General features: G+C 52.8%; 1 protein-coding gene across 3 annotated transcripts in view; it reads right to left on the reverse strand.

Moving 5' to 3' along the window:
* Positions 1–17,944: 17,944 nt before the first annotated feature.
* Positions 17,945–25,835, reverse strand: part of RHOT2 (ras homolog family member T2) — a 30,565-nt gene continuing 22,674 nt past the window's right edge. For 2 of the 3 annotated variants that reach the window (XM_032794692.2, XM_032794690.2), the window contains exons 16-19: positions 25,414–25,494; positions 24,724–24,846; positions 24,195–24,397; positions 17,945–21,583 (exon numbers count right to left, since the gene is read on the reverse strand). In XM_032794692.2, coding sequence (XP_032650583.1) covers positions 21,466–21,583; positions 24,195–24,397; positions 24,724–24,846; positions 25,414–25,494 — 525 coding nt within the window. In that variant the 3' untranslated portion in view covers positions 17,945–21,465. The remainder of the gene's footprint in view (positions 21,584–24,194; positions 24,398–24,723; positions 24,847–25,413; positions 25,495–25,835) is intronic. The other variant, XM_075069430.1, reaches the window with a different exon arrangement.

Raw genomic sequence — 25,835 nt, forward strand, 5'->3', positions numbered from 1 at the left:
GCAAAGTGCTAAGCCAGGCCAATGCCCATCTGCGAACCATGGAAGGGGCTTCCCTGGCCTAGCGGTGAGCTGGGCCCATCCACTGCGGGGTGGGGGCTGTGACTCTAGGGCACCACAGGGGGCGCCATGGAGCCTCTGCCAGCTGGGCTTCCTCACAGCTATTAGCTGGAGCAGTGACTGAATGCACATTGCTCCCTGTGCCGGGGAAGGGGGCTCAGACTGTCCCTCACCCCAGCTCCCACAGGAAGAGGTTCGTGACCCAGCCTGCTGCTGTTGGAAGCAAAGGGCAGATGCACTCAGCTCTGGGGAGACAGCAGCGTTAGAGAGAGACACTTAGGGGAAGGGGAGGGGGGCTGCTCTGCTCCTTGAAGGCTGGACAGTTTCCCCTCCCCATTCTAGTCTATGGGGCTCCCCAACACAAGGAGGGCATGCGGTTGGGATGCCTCAGCCACCAGGAGTCCAGGACCGAGCACATGGACAATATCTGCTGACCGCCAGAGGGAGCCCTGAGCTTGGTGGTGTTTCCATGCCTGGCTGCAGACCTGGAGGGCCAGCTCAGACTAACACCAAGCCAGTGCAAAAACATCTCCTAAGCAGCACAGAGAAGTGGCTGGTCCCGCTGCTCTGCACTATCCTGCAATCTCCTGCTGCCTGGGAGCAAGGACCTTGGGCTATCCTCTGTAATTAGCTCATCTCATCAAGAGAGAGATGGAGAAGCCAAGAGTGGAAATTGAATGCTCCAGGGCCTGCCACTCCCACTCAGAGAGGGAATGGGGAAGAGGTGCTAGCAAAGGGGGCTCACAGCTACTGCAGGGTCTGCTGTCTGGACTGGTGTTGGCATGCTGGACCTATGGGGCAAACACAGCTACTGCAGGGCCTCCCACTACCAGCAGGAGGTGCCCAGGGCCTGGTGCTGTCTCCCAGCAGCTCTGCCTTCCCTCTGAGCCAGCGTTCATTCTGCATAGTCTCCTCTCCTCCCAGATGCACTGAGAGCCCCTGTTAAAGGGGAGACCATAAAAGCCCATGTGATTAACTGATTATGTCCTCGGAGGAGCCATTGCTCAGCAGAGGTGCTGAGTTGCAGAAAGAGCCAGCAGAGTAATTCTCAGCAGAGATGGGGCCCAGAGAGAGGAGATGGGCTCTTCCCGCCCTGCCCCTTCCGGGGGAATAGCATAGAAGACCAGAGGCTGTGCCGGTGCCAGCCCACTGGGAACCCTGAGCAGCCCTCCCCATCCCCAAACACTAAAACAGGCAAGTTCTTATAATGAAAAGCAAACAGAGGCCCCCTTGAGCTGCTTGGGGGCCAAAGCAATTGCTAGTCTGCTTAGGTGCAACATACAGCCCACCCAGGGGTGGCTCCAGGCACCAGCACGCCACGCATGTGCCTGGGGTGGCAAGCCACAGGGGGCACCCTGCCAGTCACCGCACTGCCTGGGGACAGTCCGCTGGTCCTGCGGCTTCAGCGGACCTCCCGCAGGCATGCCTCCGAATCCGCGGGACTGGGGCCTCCCGCAGGCAAGCCGCCGAAGGCAGCCTGCCTGCCGTGCTTGGGGCAGCAAAATACCTAGAGCCGCCCCTGAGCCCACCAAACCGACAGCTACACACTAGAGTCTCAGTATCTCATCGTGAGTACTAGGGAGAGCTCTTCATGTATGCTTTTTATTTTATTTAGTTTTTCCTGGAAATTTGTCAGTGTTTAGTACCACAACAAAAACAGGTGCAAATCAGTGGAAAAAAATACTAATAATTTTTCTGGGTAAAGATCGGGGTTTATTTTGGTGGATGAAAGGATGGGGGAGGAAAATAGTAGATTAATGCTTTGATAAATGGAATTCAGTGTGGTTTGCTGCAGAACTGAAACAGCACTCAGAACACAGTGCCGCCTCGGAGTGCAAGAAAACAATATCTCGCTAATACCCCAATAAAACTTTTCATTTGAATAAACAGTTTGCTGTTGTAGCCTTAGAACTATTAGCCTGTAAATATTTACATTTAATAATTGGGCCCCACCATTTGCAGTGCATACACTCAGCTTCACCCTTTTCTCCTGGTTTTGTATTTTTTAAAACTGTCGAATACTCCCTTGTGTTGCAAAACGTATTTGAAGACAGATTTTCATTTTCTTCCCATTTTAGCATTTCGGATCTTTACACTGTTATCTGCTAACAGCTTGAAATGCGTACACAGTGGGTGTGAGAATCAGTATGTTCAGATACGCACGCAATTCAGAGCTTGCATGCGTCCCTGTTTGTTTAGTGTGTGTGTGTATCTTAATTTAGCTTAGTACATAGCCTTGATTCAACAGGCAGCTTTGGATATACACACAGACTAACATATTATCGTAGTCCATGTATCTCATGCAATGGATTGTATTTTCCTAATAAAACAAGTTTATATATGTTTACATATTTGAATGATACAAAAGTAGGATGAAAATTGGGGGAAAAAAAATGAACACTACTTTTTGTAAAGCCTGGGATTTTTTTGGTAAAAATTGGTTTAAACTGCAAACGAAGGGGATTAGTAATAGGAGACACGGGCTCTTTCAATAGTCTAGCAGGATTAAACCACTGGCCTCCAGATCAGGAGCTAGCCAAGCTGTGCGGGGCACAGGCGGATCAGAGCAGTAATGAAATCGAAGTAAAGCAGCGCAGGGCTTCTCCCTCTGTCACCTGCTCTCTGCAGACCCATTTTCCAGAGCACCTGCTAGCAATCAGCCAGTGCGGGAAGACCAGGCTGAGGGGCGCCTGGGGAGAGTCCCTGTATCTATGATGATGTTTGTTATAGTAGCACTTAGAGACCCCAGCCGAGATCAGGGCTTTGTTGGGCAAGGTGCTGCATGTGAACACAGCCCCAGACCGTCCATGCCCCAGCTGAAGTAGACGAGCGAGACAGAGGACGGGCAGCAAGCAGGATTGTGTCCCTTTGACAGCTAGGGAGATGAAGAGACTCACCCCAGAAGCCCAAGGCAGAGCTGGCAACGGACCCTAGGACTCCCGCGTCCCAGGCAAGCGCCTTAACCACAAGATCAACCAATGTAGCCAGTGTATATTAAACAGGTATCCAACTGGCTGGCTCGCGCCTCTCTCGCCCCACCACCCTTTGAATGGCATTTGGCTTCTGAGACTATGTCTACCTCTGCGTTTGTACAACAGCCGACATAATGAGCCCTGCGACCGCGATCAAGGCCTCCGGGTGCTATTTGAGTGAAACAATCTAAACATAGCAGGGACGTTAAGCCCCAGTGGAATGCAGCCATCACTGGGGTGGCATGCACAATCTTTGGCACAGCATTTTTAGGCCAGGAAGAGGAGAGGAGCCCTGCCGCTGGTTGAAATCACAAGGCAGTTTCCTAGGCAGAACTGACTGACCCAAATTAGCATTTGGCCAAAACACCCTAATTAACCCCCAGCACTCACACAGAGTACTGGAGGAGCTCTAATGACTGCAAATGGGCAGGACCTTGGTCCTACTTCTCATGCAAAAGGCTTTCCTACACCACTGTGCTGGGATCTGGGCTTCGGCACCAACTCAGAGGGGCCAGCGCCCCCTAGCATATCACCACTACCACCCCCCTAGCACCAGGCAGGGGCCATCCGCTTCTGCACTCTTTCCCCTATGCGCCACCACCAATGCTGTCAGCAGCTCTGGCGTGTTCCTTGCTCTTCAGATACTGGCAAATCAACCCTCCACTCTGGAGTTGGTTTAGAAGGGAAACAGATGAAGCTCACAGCATTCCAATGAGTGCCCGTTTACACCTGGGCCCCCGCACGGCCAGTACGATGCACACAGGGCCCAAGGAACCCTCATTAGGATGATCGGTCTCCCCCCACATCAAGCTCAGCTGGGCCCTGGTGAAAGCATGTTGCCCGTGGGTGATTGTGTTTCCCTCGGCAGCCCTGCCCCATGCAGTGTGCTCCTGCTGACCCTGCACAGCCAGAAATAGCTGAGGCAAAAGCAGCATGAGGGAAAAACAGAGCCATGGGGGGAAAGTGCAGAGAAGTGGGGGAGGGATAGAGGGAGCTGGAGGGCTGCTCAGAGGAAACCAGGTGATGGGTGGTGAGGAAGAGGGCTGGGGCAGCAAGGGCAGCATCTATGCTTAGCCACAGAAAATTATGTGCAACTGCAAAGGTTTAGTGCTGACCAACAAACCCACCCCTGCTTACAGCTGCCTGTGACCACAGCCCCATTCAGCAGGGCGCTGAAACAGGCTGGACCTTAAGCATTAACGCTTAACACTAAGCTTAGGTATGGAGCTGACTGAGGGCATCCGAGCCTGCCGAGCCCCAACCCCGTCTATTGGCTTCTTCAGCCACTGTCTTTATTTTTCAGGTTCCTTCCACATGAGACTCTTCAAAGAGTTTGCTTTGTGTTTAGTCTTAGCATGCCCCTGCTCAGGATCAGCTATATAACACTCTCTGCCAACTGGCTCTCCGCGGCTTTGTTTCTGGGTGGTGGCAGAGGCAGGGCACACCAAGGCAGATGGGTGCACCTCTTTCGTCTGCTGGAAGGCACAGATCAGATTAGTTTCCATTCACCTGAGCTAGTGGTGCTTGCTGGCTGGAGATGCATGCTCGCGGAGCTGAGCTGTCAGTCCCCTGCTGGCTGTACCTGCTGAGCTAAGAACCAGGGGGTCATTCCTGAGCACGTTTGCTGCATCAGTACCAACACGGTGGCTGGATGCCTTTATGAGGTCAGGCAAGCTGCTGTCAGCTTTCCCCACCCTGGTTTATTGAAGTAGTTGGCCAGGCCTGCTCTCCCAAGCCAACAGCCCCATGATCTTCCTTGCCCTGGCACTGCATGCTCTTACACCAGGCTTAGCCAAATCATGTCACAGCCACATTGGGAGCGGGGGCCAGATGAAGAGAGTGGGCAGTCCCATTCGTCCCTGGCCAGAACGGGCATCCAGTGAGGAAATACAGAGATAAAGCCTGGATTTCATACACCTTGTACAAGAGACCGGTGTGTCTGTCCCATCCCGACACAGTGCTGCAGCTGGAAGGCAAGGTGCAAGAGCTCTGGTAACAGCACGCCTCCTCTCTCTCCAGGTGCATTCCCCAGCTCTGGCTTTTGCATTTTTCCTAGGCCTTTGTCAGGTGACAGGAGTACAACAAAGCCAGCTTTATTGCTGTGGTTTATGGAGTGCACCAGCTGGCAGATGCTGCTCCCACAGCAATCCTTGCACAGGGAGCTCCCAGGCCAGGGACCCGCCTCAGGCTGCCATGTGGACCCACATCTGCCTGTCAGAAACTAGGGGAGCTGGAAATGCTGAGATGTGAGAGGCTTACAACTCTCTCCTACCCCTAAGACTTCACAGCTGTCACTGTGCTGCACCCTCACAGCCACTCAGAACTTCACAGCCAGCACTGAGACTACGTTCAGCCCCTCCTTCTCCCTTAGCCACTAACACCTGAGTCAAAGAAGAATCTCCATTAGGCATCAGCAGTGGAGGGCCGATGACACGCAGCTGAGCAGGTCTGATCCTATCTAGTAGAGGGCAGTGGTGCACACACAGTATTCCAAATCCCACTGCCGTATCTGAGCACCTCTCTTATGTCAGGGACTTTACGTTCCTTTTGTGGCTACAGAAACAGAGGTGTGGCGACCCTAAGGGACTCGCCCAAGATCACCCAGGCTGTCTGTGGCAAAGCAAGGAATTGACCCAGGTCACCAGAGCCCCAGCCAGTGCACTAGCCCCTAAACCAGCCCGCCTCTACAGCTGCAGGCCCAGTGCCTGACGCTTTCCAGCCTGACTTTCTGGAAGGGACTTTAATTGCTCTTTCCATGTATTTCCCACCTCCAGCCTGCTGCTCTGCCCAGCCCTGGCTGCTCTGCCCCACAGCTATGGTAGCTGTGCAGCGTGCTATACCTCACCCTCTGGGCTGGAAGCCCTGCTGTCCCCTGGCATTGCCTCAGGGCATGGCCTTTGCTCCATCAGCCTCCATAGAGCCCACTGAGCGCACTCGGCTCGCTGTGCCACAGGGCTAGAACTGAGGCCTGAGGGGCTGGGCCGAGCTTGTACCAGCTGGGGCCAAGGCATGTCACTGGGATGGAGGGCAGCTTGGGTGGGCGATAGCAGCCCAGGTGCCCCCAGGGTAAGGGTGCCACTGGTGCCATCGCAGTGGGAGCTGGGACGATGTAACGGACTCTTCCCTGAGCTGTATTTGTTCTGTGGGTGGCACCAGTGATAATGGGAGAGGAGCAGGGCTGCCGTCAGGGGGCAGATCTCAGTGACACCTCTTTAACCCGGGCAGTAGGAGGGGAGGCGATACGCACATAAGCTAGTCCATCCTATGGTCACACACAGCACACAGCTGAGATCACACCCCTCCCTCACAGTGCACGCATACACTGCATGCACTCCTCTCTTCCCGTCGCTGAGTGCATTCACACACACTGCATACCCTCCCCTGCCTCCTCGCTGAGTGCATGCACACACACTGCATACTCTCCCCTCCCACCTTGCTGAGCTCATGCACTCCCCCTGTGCCCTCGCTGAGCGCATGCACACACTGCAGACCCTCCCCTCCCCCCTCGCTGAGTGCATGCACACCCTCTGTGATACTATTGACATTAACTGTGACTGTATAGACCATTGTTGCAACCAAGATCCTGTAGTGGCACCAAATCTTGTACAAAGGAGGCTAAGGGTATGGTTTGCTGGTTATGATTATGCTATCTGTATGCATGTATCATTTTTGTATTTAAAGTTATAAGTATTGGCGCTATACGGTCTGTATTCCAAACTTGTGCTATGCTTCTGGGTGACACTCCAGATAATTTGGCATCAGCACTGCCTAGCCTGCTTGATGGCCCATTAAGGACCATCAGCTGTACAACTGACCCATTGAGAGAAGGCAGATACACCTTGTGACTCAGCAAGGCATGCAGGGACATGCCTATGGACAGAACTCTAAAGTTTTCCATTCCATATGCTGTGTAGCTTATGGTTGGAACAAAGAAAGAGGCCACGTGACAGGCAGGGCCGCCGCTAGGATTTCTGACGCCCTAGGCGCCGAGACATTTCGCCGCCCCCTGCGTGGGTCTCGCGGCTCCGGCAGAGCACCGGAGCCGCGGCTCCCTGACCGGGGGGCGGGGGCTGCCCCGGCGGCCGACGCGCCGCGGCGGCTCCCTGACCCCGGGAGCACCCGTGGCCCCGGGCTGCCGGAACGCCGCGGCGGCCTCCCTGACCGGGGAACACTGGTTGCAGGTCCGCTGCGGCGGCTTCCTGACCAGCGGGGCGCACCTGGGCTGCCGCGGCTGCGCGCTGACCCCAGGAGCGCCTAAGCTGCCGGCTGCCGCAGCTGCGGGCTCACCCCGGGGGCGCCCTAAGCTGCCGGGCTGCAGGCAGCTGCTGCCGCCGGCAGAATCAGACTACGCAGCGGCCACGATGCAACCATTTAAAAAATTTTGGGGGTGCGCTTTTTGGCGCCCAATCTTGGCGCCCCCCTAGGCAACTGCCTAGTTGCCTAAATGGTTGCATCCAGCCCTGGTGACAGGAGAACTATAAAAACTCTGCATCTCCTCCATCTTGCTTCAATCCTCGCTTCTACTTCGGAGGAACCTGTTACAGAACTGGAAGCTCTGAACAAAGGACTGAATGACCCATTCCAGCTGTGGAAGGTACTCCAGAGACTTGATCTTAGAACCGTGCAGTTAATCCAGGCACTGCTATAAACCTGAACCAAGAACTTACCACACTGATGTAGTTGATTCATTAACCCCGTTTTAGCTCTCATCTATATTTCTTTCTTTATGAATAACCTTTAGATTTAGATTCTAAAGGATTGGCAACAGTGTGATTGTGGGTAAGATCTGCCTTGTATTTGACCTCGATCTGGGGCTGTGGCCTTTGGGATCGGGAGAAGCTTTTTCTTTTACTGGGTATTGGTTTTCATAACCATTCATCCCCATAACGAGTGGCACTGGTGGTGATACTGGGAAACTGGAGTGTCTAAGGGAATTACTTGTATCACTTATGATTAGCCAGTGGGGTGAGACAATGTCTCCTGTGTTTGGCGGTTTGGTGTGCCTTAGAGGTGGAAAACCACCAGCCTGGGGCTGTGACTGCCTGTTCTAAGCAATTGTTCTGAATTGTTACTCTCAGAAGTGTCCCACAAGCAGCATCGTTACAGTGGCATAGCCACTGAGTGCACGCACACGCACTGCGTGCCCTCCCTCTCCCCTCGCTGAGTGCACGCACACACTGCATGCTGCCCTCCCCTCTTCCCCTCGCTGAGTGCACGCACATGCACTGCATGCCCTCCCCTCTTCCCCTCGCTGAGTGCACGCACATGCACTGCATGCCCTCCCTCCTCACTGAGTGCATGTGGAACGCCAACAGACCCCGGTCGTCCTCGGGTGGGATCAAATCCGGGACCTCTGAAGCTAAATGCATGAGCCGCTACTGCATGAGTTAAAAGCCACATGTGGCCCTTAGCTAACGCTATAGCAGACTCATTCATCTCTAAGTGGTGTCGTTGCCACTAGCAAGGACAAGTATCAGGGGGTAGCCGTGTTAGTCTGTATCCACAAAAAGAACAAGGAGTCCGGAGGCACCTTAAAGACTAACAGATTTATTTGGGCATAAGCTTTTGTGGGTAAAAAGCCTCACTTCTTCAGATGCATGGATTGGAAGAAGTGAGGTTTTTCACCCACAAAAGCTTATGCCCAAATAAATCTGTTAGTCTTTAAGGTGCCACCGGACTCCTTGTTGTTTTAGAGGGGACAGAGCACCCCACCCAGGAGGTGTGGGTTACACATGCACACACTGCAGGCACACTCCCCCCTTGCTGAGTGCATGCACCCTCCCTCTCCCTGCTGCACTCATGCACACACTACACAAGAAACCTCAAGCCTATTTGCCTTAATCTCACTGTTTTGCTGGGGGAGGGGAGTGCGAGAGGATTTCCCCAGCTGCTCTGCTGGAAGTCCAGGGGAAAACACATTGATGGTCAGGGTCCCTGCAATCCCTCCAAGCCCCTTATGTGAGAGAAGGGGAGGCCGCAGTGACCATCTGTCTCATGGCTGTGGATTCCTCCCATCCAGGGCCGGCTCCAGTGTTTTTGCCACTCCAGCTCTATGGCCGCTGTTTCATTCTTTGGTGGCAATTTGGCAGCAGGTCCTTCCCTCCGAGAGGGACTGAGAGACCCGCTGCCAAATTGCCGCCAAAGAACCGGACGTGCCGCCCCTCTCCGTTGGCCTCCCCAAGCACCTGCTTGCTGTGCTGGTGCCTGGAGCCGGCCCTGCTCCCATCCAGACTGGAATCAGACACCCAGAGCAGATTCTGGGCAAGGGCTCCTGAAATGTGTCTCCAAGGCCCTGGCCAGATTTCCAGAGACCAGATCTGAGCACATCACACTGAGGTCCTGGTGGCCCTTTGCTGAACATACACCCTGTCCAAACAGCAGTGCGCACATAGGGCAAAGCCCCTGCCTTACGCTGCTCAGACCCTGAGAGCTGAGGAGCAACCTGCAACAATAGCAGATCTGACGTCGTTCTCGCCAGCAGGGCCCAGCCTACACCCTCTGAGGGCTTTGCCATTGGCACCACAGCAGGCTGCTTTGGCACCCCTGAGGAAGGAAGATGATCATTCATGTCCAGAAGCTGTTCCCTCGTAGGCAGGTGCTGACCTCCAGGATGGATGGAAACACCCTCCTGGCCAACGCCTGGGGCTCAGGGCACCAGAGCATCCCAGGACCCTGGGGGCAACACAACGGCCCCGCAAGAACCCAGGTGAGCAGACGCGACTCAGGGTCACAGGTACCAGCCTGGTGCTTCCTACCCTGGCTTCTCTAAGGTGACCCACCAGAGCAGCTGGGCTCAGTAAACCCAGCCCTCCCTCCCCCGCTCTATCTGATCATCTTCCACATCCAGGAAGCCATGTGCTAGCAGGTCTGACGTGCACAGCTCAAGGTGCAACATCAGACAATGGCAGCCACTGGTGGGAAGTCAGCATTTGCCCCATAAACCAGGTGGGACAGGCTGATTAGCCTCAGCTTAAATAAGGGGAAACTGATGTGTGGCAAGATTAAATGACTTGCCCAAGGTGTCACTGTAAATCAGTGGCAGAGCTGCCCCCTCCCCCTGAGTCTAATCCTGTGCTGACCACTAGCCCACACGCTCATCAAACCAAGAGTACCCATCTGACGCCGCGTACCAGCTGCAACAGAACCAGTGGCTCCCCTTAATATACCTGCACCTGATCTTGCCAGGCTCAATTACTTGCATGGCAGCTGTTAATACTCACACAGTAATTAGCCCTATTGCCTGTGAGAAGGGGCCAGCAATGCCAAGGTCAGTCAAGGAGCAGTGGCTGGAAGCTGAAGCCAGACTAATTCAAATGAGAACCAAGGCCTGGGTTTTACAGGATGGGTGAGTAACCACAGGAACAAACTACCAAGGAGAGAGACGGCTTCCAAGCAGGAGTTGGGGCCTGGCTGGGAGACGTACAGCCATGGCCCGGGGCTCAATACAGAGGCCACTGGGAGAAAGTGAACACTGCAGCTCAGAGTAGGGGATCTCTTTGGCCTTGAACTCTAGGGCTGCTGACTGCTGAGCAACACACACCCTGCGGCATGGTCACAAGCTACCCTGGGGCAACCATCCAGTGACGGCCCGCTATCAAATACAGCATGCACGTCACCAGTGGGTCACGCCACTCCGAGTGGGGCTGAATGGTCAATGGCAACCCACTGCCTTCTGGACTGACAGCTCCCTCCCAGGGAGGCTCCCAGCACTACTCACCCACTTGCTGTTTTCTGCGAGCGCTCTCCCGTCACAGTCTTCTCGCTTCACTCCTTCTCTCTTGTCTCACTGTCTTCAGCACTGCAAGACCCCCACCCCAACTCACACCCACTGACCCTCTAGATTGGGGGTAGGCAACCTATGGCACGTGTGCCGAAGGTGGCCCGCGAGCTGATTTTCAGTGGCACTCAGACTGCCCGGGTCCTGGCCACTGGTCCAGGGGGCACTGCATTTTAATTTCATTTTAAATGAAGCTTCTTAAAAATCTTATTTACTTTACATACAACCATAGTTTAGTTATATATTATAGACTTATAGAAAGAGAGCGTCTAAAAACATTAAAATGCATTACTGCCACACGAAACCTTAAATTAGAGTGAATAAATGAAGACTCGGCGCAGCACTTCTGAAAGGTTGCTGACCCCTGGACTAGATCCTCTCCCCATCCAGATTGCTGCCCGGTCCAGACACAAAGCATCCAGCTGAGGGACGTATCCGGCCCCATCGCTGTAACATCCGGGCACCTCACAGCCTCTGGTGTATTTATCCTCACAGCACCCTGGGAGGCGGGGCAGGACTGTTATCTCCATTGGACAGACGGGGAAACTGAGGCCCAGAGATGCAAGTCCTAGAGTTTCAGGCCAGGACTGCTAGGTCATCCAGTCTGAGGCCCTGTATAGCACAGACCACCCTCACCCATCCCCAGCCCGCTATTCCAGCAACAGAAATGAGATCCACAGGAGACTAAACTATTATGGGCCACAGGCAGAGAACAGCTACTTGCCCAAGGTCACCCAGCAAGGCTCTGGCCTAGCAGGGAATTAATCCCACTTCTCCAAAGTCCCAGGTTAGCGTCCTACCCACCGGCCCATCCTTCCTGTCCTCTTTCTCCTCAGTTCAGGGCTCATCCTACTGGGTGTTAGGAACCTAGCAGCATGTCATCTTTGCAAAGGGTGGTGTGGACGGGGGAAGAGAACGCTGGGGCTAGCTCCTTCAGCAGCACTGTAGAGGACAAGCGAGGCCCACGCGCTCTGAGAAACGTTGCCTGGTGCGGCAGTCCAGTGGATCCCTATCTAATCCAGGGATGGACTCAACCCAGCAAAGGAACCACAAGCCAAGAGGAGAGAGAAACCAACAGGCAGAGGGGAGTGGAAGCGGAGAGAGGGGAAAGCCATAGGGAGACCCAGAGGCTGGAGCTGGGAGGGACAAGAAGTCACTGGGTGGGGAGGAGAGGAGACAATCCGAGAAGCCCTGGTACTCTGCACCATGGTGCATGATGGGCCCAGAGCAAGCTGCCGCTGGCCAGTCCATTTCAGGTGCACAGAGCACTACCTGGGACTGGAAGGGTGGCTCTCCTCCCTCTCCGCCCTGCACTGCTCCACAGAGTCTGGGGTGCCGTTTGCACCTGTTCACCTTTGCTTTGCTCCAGTGGATGCATCAATTGTTCTGCCCTGCATGAGACTCCGCCCACAATGGGCAGAGCTTGCAAGCAGTGCAGAGCCTGGGGGCATGTTGCAGTGGCAGTGCAAACCTCTGTGCTCTGCTGGCCAGTGCTGAGGGGGAGGGGAAAGACAGAGAGGGAGCACCCCACCTGCATCATCATCATACTGCCTCAGGCTATGCCACACCCATGCCAGCATCCCGAGCCAAGATCTGTGCAGGCAGCGAGCCGGCGGGAGAGTTCCAGCTCCGTTTCGTCCCTTCTGAATGGCTGAGAAGACACCGCCCATAGCACATCATGCAATGGTCTACCTGGGCAGGGCCTGGAGAGCAGCCACATCGTCCCAGGAAACCAGCTGCCCCAAGAGAGTGTGTCCTACATACAGCACCTGCCTCCTCCACTGGGGCAGCCTGCCACGGAGGAGATACACACAATGGGAATGGCAGCATTTCCCCCTGTAGCCAGCATGTTGATAGGGCACCCAGACAGCAAATGTGAAAAATCGGGACGGGGGTGAGGGGTAATAGGAGCCTATATAAGAAAAAGACCCAAAAATCAGGACTGTCCCTATAAGATCGGGACATCTGGTCACCCTACATGCGGAGGTCCAGAGGAGGCATCCCTCTTCTTCCCCTCTGCAGGCCCAGCCCAAGGCAGCAACCAGAGAGATCCCTAGGTGGGGAGGAAAGACGCAGGATCCATCTCGATGGAAAAGTCCTAGAATAGGAAATGGAATTGAGACTCAAGACCAAAGGGGACTGGCAGAGCTGGCTGGGGAAGTCCAGCACTGGAACAGCAGGGAACTACCTGTCAGTTTTGACATGTGCAGACTGTTGTAGGAGCACCAGTGATCTGTATGCTCTGTATAACCTGTAGGCTCAAAAGGTCGGTTACACTCTCCCCCCTGCCACACACAGTTTTGTCTCCTCTCCCTCTCTGAATATCTGTGAAGTGGCTTTCCCCCTACCCCTCAGTCCTGGAATGCTTGTGGGATGAATTGGCTGGTTGAACAGCTGGAAGATCAGAAGAGCTCCCAGGTAGACACAGACAAGGTGTCTGGGACTCTTAATTAGGCAGCGCTCACACACCCAGTGCACGGACACTGCATGGACACTGGCCGGGGTGGAATGTGACCAACTAGATGCGGCCAAGTCATCTCTAGTCACTGGCCACGAGGAGCAGGTCCTTAAAAGGGCCATGTGCTCAGGAGTTCACTCAGAAGATTGTATCTCCCGTGAAGGCCCTTTGCCCGGACTGCCTGGCCAGTGGTTTGCTGCATTGCATTCCATCGTACCTCGGGAAGACTTACCTTCATCGCACTGTCCATTGCGGTGCTGTGGGACACTTACCTTGAAGGATCCTGACATCTCCAGTGCCATGCCTGAACTGGGTGTGGGAGTGTGAGTGTGACCCTCCACCTTCTTTTGAGCTTAGCTATCAGTATAATAAAAGTGCTGCTTTCTACCAAACTCTGGTGGGTCATTAGTCCTCCCTAAGCTTACTAGCTGGCCCAATTTCAGGTAACACAGACAGTGCAGGACACTTGCCAGGGGCCCCTGTACTCTGGTTTCAGCCAGTCAGCAGCCCCTGCCTCGCTCAAGTCCCTTCTGCTCCCTGAAGTGCTCAGATCTGAGCAAGCTGTGAGGAAATCCCTGCTCTATAGTCAGCCTCTGCCTGCTCATCCCCCACTGTCATTGTTTATTCCAGAGGCAAAAGCTGGTTTTCCATGTTGCAGGCAGCTCCCAGCTATGCTACCCCAGGGGGCTGGGCCACCTGATGCTATGAAGAGGCAGGTGCAGATTCCTTCTAGAACTGATCATCCCCCCCACCCCTCCACTCTGCACCACGGTCTCCCTTTGCCCGAGGGATCCCAGACTCACATAGTGCTGCAAACAGCCAGGCTGATGAGGAGCAGACGGGCTAGAATCATCCCCACGCTACAGGCCCCAACCCCTTGGCACTGGCTGCATATCAGCCCTAGATCTCAAAGCACTTTGCACAAAGCTGCAGCATCACTATGCTCATTTTACAGATGGGGAGACGACTTACCCCAGGTCACACAGCACAGGGATGGCAGAAGCAGGAATGGAACTGAAGAGCCTGGATGCCCAGCCTGCCCCATCTGCCACACTGCTTCACCTGCAGAGAAACCCTTCACACAAAACAGCCAGAGCCGTGATCTTCTGCCTTCCCCAAAGCGAGCGCTCCTTCTTCACACAGACCTGTCCCATTCTGTGCTCATTGTGCACTCCTGGGGGTAACCAAGCATCAGCTTCCTGTTCAGCCGATATCCTGCAAACCCAGAGTGCTGTAGAAAGATTAAACTCCTTCCTTCCTCGGGGGCACTCCTTTAAGCTCCCCTTCCCACTGTCGCCAACTTCCCTGTTGCATTTCCTAATGTGCCAGCTCTTGGAGTCATGTGATCGCGAGGAGCTCAACTTTCGTTTTAAAGTAAGTTTCTAGCCCTCATGGCTGCAGAGGAAAGCTTGAAAATGTGACCCCCTAAACATCCTAACACCTCACAGCAACCAAAAACAAACTGTGATTTAACACTGGCTACATCACCTGACTTTTACAGCAATCTCTGGATTTTTAGAGCTTGGGGATGGGCAGCCGGCCTTCCCCTGCCCCCCAGAGATCTCCAGGGCTGTGCTAATCACCTTTACTTTCCAGGACCTCAGGGACACAGAATGTTGATCTTGTCCAGCTCTTCCCTGCAGCAGCTGCAGTGACTCAGGTGCAAAGAGGTGTGATCTTTTCTGCTGCCCACTGGTGCACACAGTTGGTGGCTCTCTTTTGCCCCAGGCTGCTGTGGTAGCTGTTGTCTAAGCTCCCAGCAGCCTCGTTCGGTGCCTCAGGCTTGGGTTGAGCAGAGGAGAGGCTGTGCCCAGGAATGGGTGAGATTCCTACCTACGGGCTTTGCCACCTTTGTCCTTTCTTTCCCCCAGCACCTCAAATAACCTGTAGTATTTGCCAAACTGCTAACAGAGGAAAGAAAGGCCCTAACCATATCCCAGACATTCGCTACCAAGATACGCGGCCACCTAGCCCCGATCCAAGTGCAAAGCAGAGGTGAGGGGCACAGGTTGCTCCGTGTTACCACTTATCTGGTCTAATGGGGCTTCCTAGGGTGAGCAGCTCAGCCCCCCGACCTTTGCCCCGTACAACCCATTTAAACCAGGTGCACAAGCAGTGAGTTGGACAGGCCTCCCAGCAAAAGCCACTCGCCCCTGGGCAGCTGGGCCACTCCCCCATCTCTGGAGAAGGGGACCCATGAGCTATCTGGAGCTGGGAGAAGGTGGAGCATCTCACACACCGTCCTGCTCTCTATGTTGCCCAGTAAGCTCCATGGAACAACCAGAAATCCAGCCTCATTCACCCACATCTGCTTCCTCCTGCGTGAGACCTTCACGGAGCCCAGGGCCGGCCCTCGTGCCCTTCTATAAGGCTCCCAGGGAGAAGCAGGGAATCTCCTGTTCCTTCCAAGCTGCGAGGAGGGGAAGCAGCTGAACCACAGCCTGGAAGGTTGGAGCAGGCATGCACTGGTTTGGGGTAGTACAAATCCAAGATGCTGCACTCTGCCAGTGACTCTCTTGCTGGGAGCCTGGCCTTTGGTTCCCCCTTCGACTGCCCGGCTGTCTGCAGTTCAAGCAGAGAGAGGAGGGCGGGTTGGGGGCTGTTTTGCCCTAGCACCCTTTGGCTGATGCTGTGACAGATGCCAAAGGATTGCCATGACAACCTCTGCTGAGGGATACTCCTGAATCCGTAACCGTAACCTCCTGTCAGAGAGCTGTAATGGAGCAATTCCTCCTGGCAGCCCAGGCCTCTGGAGAACACCCGAGGGCTGGAAACACCAAGCTGCCCGCTCCAGAAATAGGCTCTAGATAGGAACACAGCTCCAGCCCAGCTGCCCAGGTGCCAGGAATGGCTGAGCCCTGCGCTGGAGACACCAGCCTCTCCCAGGGAAAATGCTCATTGGTGTAGCCCTGGTCCAACCCTCCCAACAAGGTGAGCGTGTGCTGCTGGGCTAAAAGGAGAACTCAAGCACCAGGTGCAATCCTGGCCCTACTGGAGTCATTGGGAGTTTCGGTCTCTGCTCATGTCCCCTCTGTCCTACTCCCCAGAGCCTGGCTCCCTCACACACAGATACACACACTGGCTGATTATATACATGAAATTTAGTCACACAAACCACCACAATCTAGTCTGAATTTTTTTCTCATGGTACAGGCTTCTGGCCCTCTGACTGGGCCAGGTAAATGTACCTATTTCCCCCGCTCTTACTTGGGGCCTGCCTCCTAGAAGGATGGCTTGGATGTCCTGTCCCTGGGAGTCAGGGCGACTTTACACACAGGGAAAGGAAGATCATGACAATCACTGATCTGCCAGGTCCCCAAGAAGCCTACAGTAACAAACACTGTATTTGATTCTGTGGATGCACATGCACCCCCCTGAAGGATCTTATTGCTGGGCCCTCATCCATCCTCTCCCTACCTTTGGCTTTGTCTACACTGCCAATCGAACGACACAACTTTTGTCGTTCAAAGGTGCTTAAAAAAGCTCTCCCCCCACCCCACCCTCCCAAAAGACAAAAGTTTTGCCACGGCAAGTGGCCATGTAAATGGCTCGTTGGCAGCAGGAGCGCACTCCTGCTGACAACATGAACCCTGCTCATCGGGGGTGGAAGTATTTTGTTGGCAAACACTGCCCGACTGTTATTGACGCAGCCGTGTCACTAAAAGCTGTGTAGCGTAAAGTCAAGCTTGAGTTCCTCCTATGTGGTGAGGCAGGGCTAATATTAGTGTCTAAGGTCTTTGGGGCAGGAGCCACAACTTGCTCTTTGTTCTGTGAGGTGCTGAGAGCATGGTGGGTGCTATAAACATAGAGTAATGGACCAAGTTACTCTGTTTGCCCTGCGCTGGCAGGGAACAATGCTGAATCAGTCCATCTGTGACCAGCTTGATACACTTTGCCTCTACTCATGAATTATCAGACTCATTGTGGCTATTATTCACTGAATAATTGTGGAAGATAATTCTTGAGGTTTAGCGTATTCATGTAATCAATATAAGAGCTATGCTGCTTAGTTCTGGACACAGGGCACATGGCAGATTTCTGTTCCTGGATTGGACGAGCATAACTCCACCCCCAACTCAGTCACCCATGCAAAGACTTGATCGAAGAGTTCAAAATTGGCTGTGATCAAATACTGGCCAGCATTAATTTCGTGTTCATTGCTCCCATCGACATTCCTGCCGATGGAAACAGCAAATGCAGGAGGTGGCAGTGAAGTGAAGCAATTTTGCTTATTCATACCCCTCCACACCACCACCACTCACGCAGCTCTTCTGAGCCTGGACAGGTGCGAGGTGGGGAAAGGGAGGCCGCGTCTCACTTCGCTATTGCTCCATTTCTTTTTAAAAGACTTTTCTTTCAGATCTTGGTCCTTTTTGCTGTAAGTTGCTCAGAGTCGGATGGCACCACAGCAGTAGAGATCAATCATACTGTAAAGTTTGGCAAATCACTTCTTTTCTGTCTATCACGTTTGGTCTCCTCTTAGACTGTAAGCTCTTTGGAGCGGGGACCCATCTTCGATTCTGTTTGTACAGCACCTAGCACAATGGGGGCAAATAATATATACTACTACCCCCAAGTCTTCAGCTTTGGTATGCTCCAAGGTGGCTTCATCTGCATGAAACACCTCAGAGGACAACTCACTCTCCCCCACCCCTGCCAATAAGAAAAGCAGACAAAGAATTTGCAGCCAGAAGGTGCATAAAAATTTATTTTTTTACAGAATTCGTCTGATAAAATCACATGGCTTAATAGGATCCACTGTCATTGGAACACAGTGTCAAGGGCAGAAGACCTTTCGGCCTCTGCACTTTATTACAGTGTTTCTCATATAGAAGACGCTACATTTGGGTCTTGGCTGTGACAGGAGGCTATCACAGACTTAACACACTCAAGCAAGGACTGGGGAACGACCAGTGAAATGGGAAACTCGACGTGGACCCAGCCCCCCCCACAAAGCAAACATAGCTTCTGGGGGCCCGAAAAATAATCCAACCAGAAGATTGTGCAGCTTCCACTGTTTGGTGGGACCAACATTACTCCCATCAGCAGTGAGAGGTGGGCAAGGGAACAAGGGGGAAGAACGCCACAAAACTGTGCCCTCCATTTCAACCAGGAGGGCTGCTCTGTCATGAGAGTGACTCCTAGGGAAAGCTCAACTCACAGCTCAATCCCAGGCCACTAGTGGGCTGACGGCACCCAACATGGACAGTCACAAAGAGCCAGCTCCTCTCAGCTGTGGCAAGCCCCGAGGACAGAGACAGCTGGGCACTGCTAGCTGAATTCTGAAATGCTTCTACCTGCTCCAGGCTATCATGGGGCAGCCTGGAGCAGAACAGAAGGGCCCTTTGGCAAAGGCTGTGCTCCCTGTGAACACTGAAAAAGGGGAACGTTGCTCAGTTAAAAACAGAAATGCTCTGGAGCCCTTTGCCTTGATTTAGCAAATGCTCCCTGGCCTGAGGGAGGCACCCGCTGACAGTCAGCTCTGTGCTTCAGAGCCATGGAAGCACGGCGACCGGCTGATCTGTGCAACAGCACCCTGCACACGTGTCTTTGTCAGCTTCTGGCAGCTGGTGGGTGCTCTTCCTCCACCCCCTGGTGAGGAGACTTCGGCTCACAGCCACGGGCTCCACACTGCAAAGCCAAGGCCAGAAGTTCAAAATCACCCCACCCCACTGTTCTCTGCCTCAGCTCGGAAAGACAGGCCCCACAGCAGGAGCCACTTGGACAAGCACACACGTTACCCACCACCAAGAATCCAAGAGGACGGGGGCCGTGCTGAGCACCTTCAGAAGGCTCTTGGAGCAGGCCCAGCCTGAAGAGTCTGAAATGCATTGCCCCCAGACAGGGGAGCAAGCCCAGTCCCCACCCCAGCAAGTCAGTTAAGGAGGAAGACGCTGTATTCAGTCGCCAAAGGACCCCCTACACAAACGGATTTAAATGCAGGCTTCTGCTTCAAGCCCAGCCTTCACACTGCAGCCTGAAACTATTTTAAACTATAGACAAGCATACAGGAAACAGGTACATCTTCCATGAGGTCATCCCACAAAGATACTGTACAGAAGCCTGCCTTGAGTGCGCACAAAAGGCTGAAGTGCTAGCAGCATTTCCTGAAATCAATACTTCATGTTTTTCTCCACCAACAGGCATGAACAGAGCAGAAACTTTATGCAGCCGGGAGGTGAGGAAAGCAGAGACGGGCCTGGATTGGCTGGCAGAGAGGACAGTCCTTACCCCGGGACGGTCTTCAGTGAGTCCCATAGGGACTTTGTGCTGGGCTGATAAAATGGGAGCTGGTGTCTGAACAAGAGGAGCAGCAGCAAGGGGCTGATAGCCCCTGCATCTGCCAGTTAACCACTTTGGATCAGAAAAAGCCAGGGCGTCAGGGAAAGCAAAACTTCCAGTTCAAGGAACTTCTAGGAGACTCAACAGTGAAAGCTACGAATACAAAGTATCATGTGCCGCTGCAGAGCCCTGCAGAGACCATGGTCATGCAGTACGGACACTGGCCACTTAGCTGCACAATACTCAATCACTGAGCATTCGCACCAACGGCACAAATTCCATCAGGTACTGCAGCTGACACAGTAACATTACAGTATTGGTTTGACACTGCGCAGGTAGTATAGACACCCCACACTTCTAACGGTGAATTCAGACACATCAGTCCTTTGCTATATCAGCCAGTATATCACCCTGCCAAACATGCCATCCTTGCCCAGGTTAACACACCTCCCAGGATGCCTATTAATACTGGTGACCCAAGCAGGGTGGGGTAGGAAAGGGCAAAACAGCCTTGTGAAGGGTGGGATGGGACAAGCTGGTGAAGGATCTGCCAGGCAGCAATCCCCCATACCTCTGCATGGTGGGACTGGCTGGAATAGGAGCTGCTAGGAGGCTTGGTTGAGGTGCCAGGCGGTGAGCATCTGGAAATCATTTTCTAGTGATTGCCTTTGGTTGACACTGGAGTGAGGTCACAATGCAGGGTCTTTTACAGGGACACAGGTCGGTTAGACCCAGATGGAAATTTAAAAAAAACATCCAATAAAGCCTACTATTAAAAAGTCATTTCATGACATTGAACGTAACGAAGCAATTTCCAAGTGCAGGAATAGTTAAGCAGTAGATTAGGTTTTCAAAGACTCCCTTTTACTAATCTAAGGGAATTGTTGGTGAACATTGTAAAGGCTTCTCATATTAACTTGAACTTGATGGCATCCCTGGACAGGTGGAAGGGGCAGAAGGATCCCTGGAATACCTTGTAAGCGACAGTGCTTCCAGAAGCGTAGCTTTGCTAAAGTCCGGCAGCTTGGAGAGTCACAATGCCTCTAAGGTAAGGAGGTTTGGCCAGCAGTCAACAGAAGGATACGCCAATAAATGCCTGGAGACATTAGAAGGCTACTAGACGGCAAGAAGCACGATGGGTGAATCTCCCTCCACGCAGCACCTTTGACAATACATTCTTTAGTTAGCCTAGGCTTCCTAAATCTCAGTTTTGTCCATTGTTTCCTGATAGACCTTGTGCTATAAGGACAGGGCCCCGAGCCCACTGCACAGCTCCACCTCAGAGGAGAGAAAACACAAGTCAGCACCAACTCTGGTGCTTGCAGAGTCCCCGCGGGCTCCAGGAAGTCCCCGTGAACCACACTGATATAAAACGATACCGTCCCTGGGAATAGAAGACTGGACCAGTGTGATCGCTGCTGTCCCTGGTCTGAGAGATATGTACAGCTTTCCCACGGCGCGTCGTTTGTTTCAAGTCTGAGCTGGTCTTAAAAACAATATTAAAAGAGACACAGGTGACTCCCTCAAAGCTCCAGGGAGACTGGACTCCAGGCTCTGCAGATGCCCAGACACGGCAAGGGGAGACCATGACATTCCCACGACAGAGTGGACTGAGGGTAACGTTGAGCAATGGGGCATTTGGAGTCAGATCTTTAGTGATGGGTACGTTGGAAGTGTAGAGGAGAACAATGTTCTTGGCCATGCTGGTTGGTGTCATTAGGTCTGGAGGATCCTGTTTGTGGATCTGCTTTGCTGGTGCTGAAATCAAGTTTGGGGGAGGAAGGCACCTCCTCCCAGGGGTCCAGGGAGGGCCAGTTTGATCCTGTCTACCCGGGTGCATTGTAGTAGTAGAAGGAAGCTGGTGTCTGTCTTAGGTAAGCATTGGGATGGGGATGAGGGAAGGTTAGTTTTCTTCTTCCTTATTTGCTCTTTGCTACCGCTTTGTAAAGTGCAAATCCTACCACAGCAGTGATACTGGCTCCCAAGGCTACTCTGAGCCAGAAGGAAGCAGCTCCCAGCTCGGTGTCATTCAGGTGACTGCAAAAAAACAGACAAGAAGCCGTTCAGTGAACTGCACACACAAGGTCCTACAACCACACAGACACTAGAGAAACTGTCAGCCCAAGAGGACAGGATGCACTTGGCCATGCGATAGACTCCGATGGCCAGCCCTCGGCTTAAAGAGCAGTCGCGCTGGAACAAGCGCTCTGCACCAGCATGACAATGCCATACCTGCAAAAAGTGCATGTATGGAGAGCCCCCGACCTAGCTCCTTTGAGTCCGAAGCTGACAACAAAGGGCCAGCAATTCCCCAGAGGACAGTGGAGCTAGCCTCACCCCTTGTGTAGAGCAGAGAACCAGAAAAGCAGAAGCACAACGGGGGTCGGAGGGGGGAGGACAATCCCCTCCCCCGCAGTTTGGAAAATTCAAAATTTAAAGAAAAAAATGTGCCCGGCTCTCTAGCTGGCTTCAAAAAGGGAACCCGAGAATTGTGTTGAAATTCTGCAATCTAAAAATCTTTCACTGTCTCTAAGCAGAAAAGAGAAGGGATATGGGGGAGAAAAGGAGGCATTGTAAGGTTGGTCCTCACCACCATCTGTGCACTGATCCCTTGGTAGCTCATCAGAGCTGATTACAATGGAACAAAGCCATTCCTTTCTTTTCTTAGTGTATTTATGAACGGGTGGGATGGATACAGGCTTTACCGACATGCTTTTTTCTTAGCAAGGGTATAAATAGCACAACATCATTGAAGTAACTGGTACGAACCAGGAGTTACACCTCTTCCCTTCTAGGCCAAGCTGCATTTACACCTTTCAACGCTGAGATCAAAATACATCAAACCCACCAAGGGCTGCTGAGAAGTGGCAGTTACTGAAAGCCCTAGAACAGCGTTTCTCAAACTGGGGGTCCCAACTCAAAAGACAATTGTAGGGGGGTTGTGAAATCATAAAAAATATTACAATCATCTTCAGATCCTTTGCATTTCATGACAGTGCTTAGTTAACCCTTAACAAAGAGTTACCATACATTCGGATTTTCCCAGGCATGACCTCTTTTTTGGTCCAAAGGGTGGCATGGTATGGTACTGCCACCCTTACTTCTGCACTGCTGCTCCTGGACTAAGCGTGGCAGCTGCCGTACCCGCCCTCCCTGTGGCCTCTATCTGGGAACTTGAAATATGGTAAGCCGATATGTACAGTAATTTGCTAACACTTTTTTGGGCAGGAGGGGGGGATCCTCACAGCCTGAAATATTTTCAAAGGGGGGGACCCCTTGCCCTGGAGGATCAAGGCCACTAGTCGCCCCCAGGACAGGTCAGTGGAACCTGCCCATCTAGAGTGCGTTACAGTGCAGCTGCGAGGATGTTAAGCAGAACTGGACCAAGCCTCCCCATGCAAGTCAGCTTTCTTAGCAAGCCTGCATTATCCAATTCTATATACTCCAGGCACATCCCCAAGGAGGAGAGAAAAATCCATTATTCATACACTGCTGAATCAAAGAACAGCCAATCCCAGGGCCTCCATTACGTATGTTATTTATTTATACTGAAGTTCCTAGATATATTAGGAATATTTAAATTTTAATACGGTGGAGAAAAAAGCGTGAGCGCTAAAAATGTTTACTGAACGGAGACCAACGAAAAATCTCGTATCTGCTTATTGTTCTTCTAGAATTAACAATCTAATTTACTCCCAGTAGGCGTTTACTCCCTGCATCTAACTAGATGGGTCAGTTTCACTGTCCAGCTCCCCTCTGTTAAAACAATGCTCTTACTGCAGGCAATGGTCTATCCAGGAACTTTTCTTGTCACTTTCTTTTGCCAAACCTAAATATTGAGCCTAAATCTGCTTAACTGGGCAACCCATTTCTACGCCAGAAAGCAACTCTGTACAAAAGGCCTCATGGGGCTCCAGTTTACTGATCTCAGTACAAATCTGATCAGTTTAGGGGGAAAATACAAGACCGATGCCAGAGCTGCAAGCTCAGTGCCTGGGACAGGAAATTCCCGCTAGGCTCTTTCCAACTCCCGCATCATCAATAAAGATCCTGCAATGGGAACGTAGTTGATAAGTAGTTGACAATTCTGTTGGCGGTGCATGGGCTGGACCAGAATCCAGCTCTCTACCCCAGAGCTGAGCTGGCTGTGCAGGGCTACACACTTGTTTGTTTATAAGGAGGCCACACCTGATGCCCACAGCTGGCAGGCCAGTGGGAGTGAAGGTGCTGTTTTTACAGACTCCCTCTGCAGATCCTACTCACACTAAAGGAGAGGAAGGCTGGTCCTGTGGCTAAGGCAGATCTGGGATCTTTTCCTGGCTCTGCCACTGACTTTCTGGAAGGGGTCTCAGGCATCTCGTGCTATGCCTCAGTAAGATGGGGACAGTAATGCTTCCCTATCTCCCAGGCATGCTAGGAAGATACATTTAGGAATGTGTGAGGCGCTCAGATCCGACAGCAATAAGCCATAAAATAAAAATAAACTGACATATTTAAAGTGCTTTTTGGCCTTAAAAGGGATCCCGTTCATCACCATCTAAGTGCCGTAAGATAGGCCTGGGCTGATAACATTTCTTAACATGCACCCCTCAGTCCCACATGCATTCTGCCTGCCCATGCTCTCTGTTGGTTCCGAACGAGTACTGACGGGAAGGCGGCCGCCGTGGCCAGTTTGGTATAGATGGTGGTGCTGGGCAGGCCGGGGCTGTTGCAGGTGAAGTAAAACGGTGGCGGCAGGCGATGCTTGTAACAGAACTCAGCAGGCGAGAGTCCATGCTGCTGAGTCACTTCTGGCAGGTCTGACTTGGAGGCGACAAAGATGCAGGGAATTTGTCCATCCATGTAGTGTTGCTGTGTAGGAGACACAAAGGTCCCGACAGGGAGATAAAGGGAAGTGGTCATCACTCATCGAGGGGAAAGGGAGCAGCGGACTTCAAAGCTGGGATGTGGCAGGGGTGGCCCCTGGTGAAGGGAAGATCACCTTGCAGGACAGCAAGTGAGCTCTGTTGTGAGGGATCCCTGGTGGCACTAACAGTGCTTTGCTGTCATGATGCTAGCACTAACATATGGGACAGCGCAAGCAGGGATCCTCAGTATGGTACCCTGCCCTCCCATTAGGATGTGGATTTCCTTCCGAGGGACTGGGGCTGCTGCTCAGCGGAGGATGTGATGCTTACCTTATAAATACAGGCGCAATAGTTGAAAGATTTGGGATCATTGACATTGTACACTAAGCAGGCGACATCGCACGCCGCGTCCGCTGCCTTCATGAACTCCGTGTCCACATCAATCTCATACAACTGGAGCAGAGGAAAGAAAAGGGAAGTGGCCCAAGAGAAGATAGCCAAGAGCACACGAAGCCAGGAGATATCACAGCGCCTGGACACTGTGGCACTTCTCCCAGCCAACCCCAGGCTGTCACAGGAACAGCATGTCAGAGCAGCTGCAGAAGCAGAAGCCTCATAGGCTGCTGTGATCTAGCTGCTACAGCAGGGCTGGGAGTCAGGACTGCAGTGACCTGCTCTATGACCCGTGATGAGTCACTAATCTCTCCATGCCTCTTTGTAGGTGGTGCATATGCCACACCTCTAGAGAGCACCCAAAAGTGGTTGCCTAGCAGAGATAGATCTTTAACTACAGGACAAAGCAAAGTGCACTGGAAACCATCAGGATACTTCAGAATGGCCTCCTCAGATTGGGGGTTGCATATTGGAGAAGTCTTAAATGCCGCTTCCATCCTCCTCATAACCATTTCCAGTGAGACATCTCTAAATCCCCAGGAAGCCTTTCTGCTCTCTCCGCATGGCCAAGGAAGCAGCTAGTCCATCCTCAAGAGCTGCCCCAGTCTCCTGCTCCACAGGACTTACTATTAAATACTTTTCCTGGCCACTGACTTGGACAGTGTTGATTGCATAGAAGGACAGCTCTCCCGGGGACTCCTCCTGTGCCTGCAAGGAAGTGGAGAACAGTAGTACAGCCATGAGGAAGAGAGAATGTTTACCATGGATTGGGGTCTGTGAACATTGTCCCCAAGTGCTACAGCAACCTGTTATTGGAGGCAAAACTATTACAGGGGAGCGGGTCCAGCTCTCTGTGCTTCTGGCACATGCACAAAGCCATTCACAGCAAGCTGCCCTCTGAACCAGAGGATACAATCTTATTGAGTAAGCAACTATGAAGACTAGATGCTCCCTCATCCATTCATCCCAGGGAATGGACGATTCCCCTACAACCTCAGGGCAGAGCGTGGCCTGCTAGTGCAGGAAGCAGTGTGAGGAAGGAACTTGCT

This window comes from Chelonoidis abingdonii, chromosome 9, assembly GCF_003597395.2.
Source record: "Chelonoidis abingdonii isolate Lonesome George chromosome 9, CheloAbing_2.0, whole genome shotgun sequence".
Taxonomy (NCBI): Eukaryota; Metazoa; Chordata; order Testudines; family Testudinidae; genus Chelonoidis; species Chelonoidis abingdonii.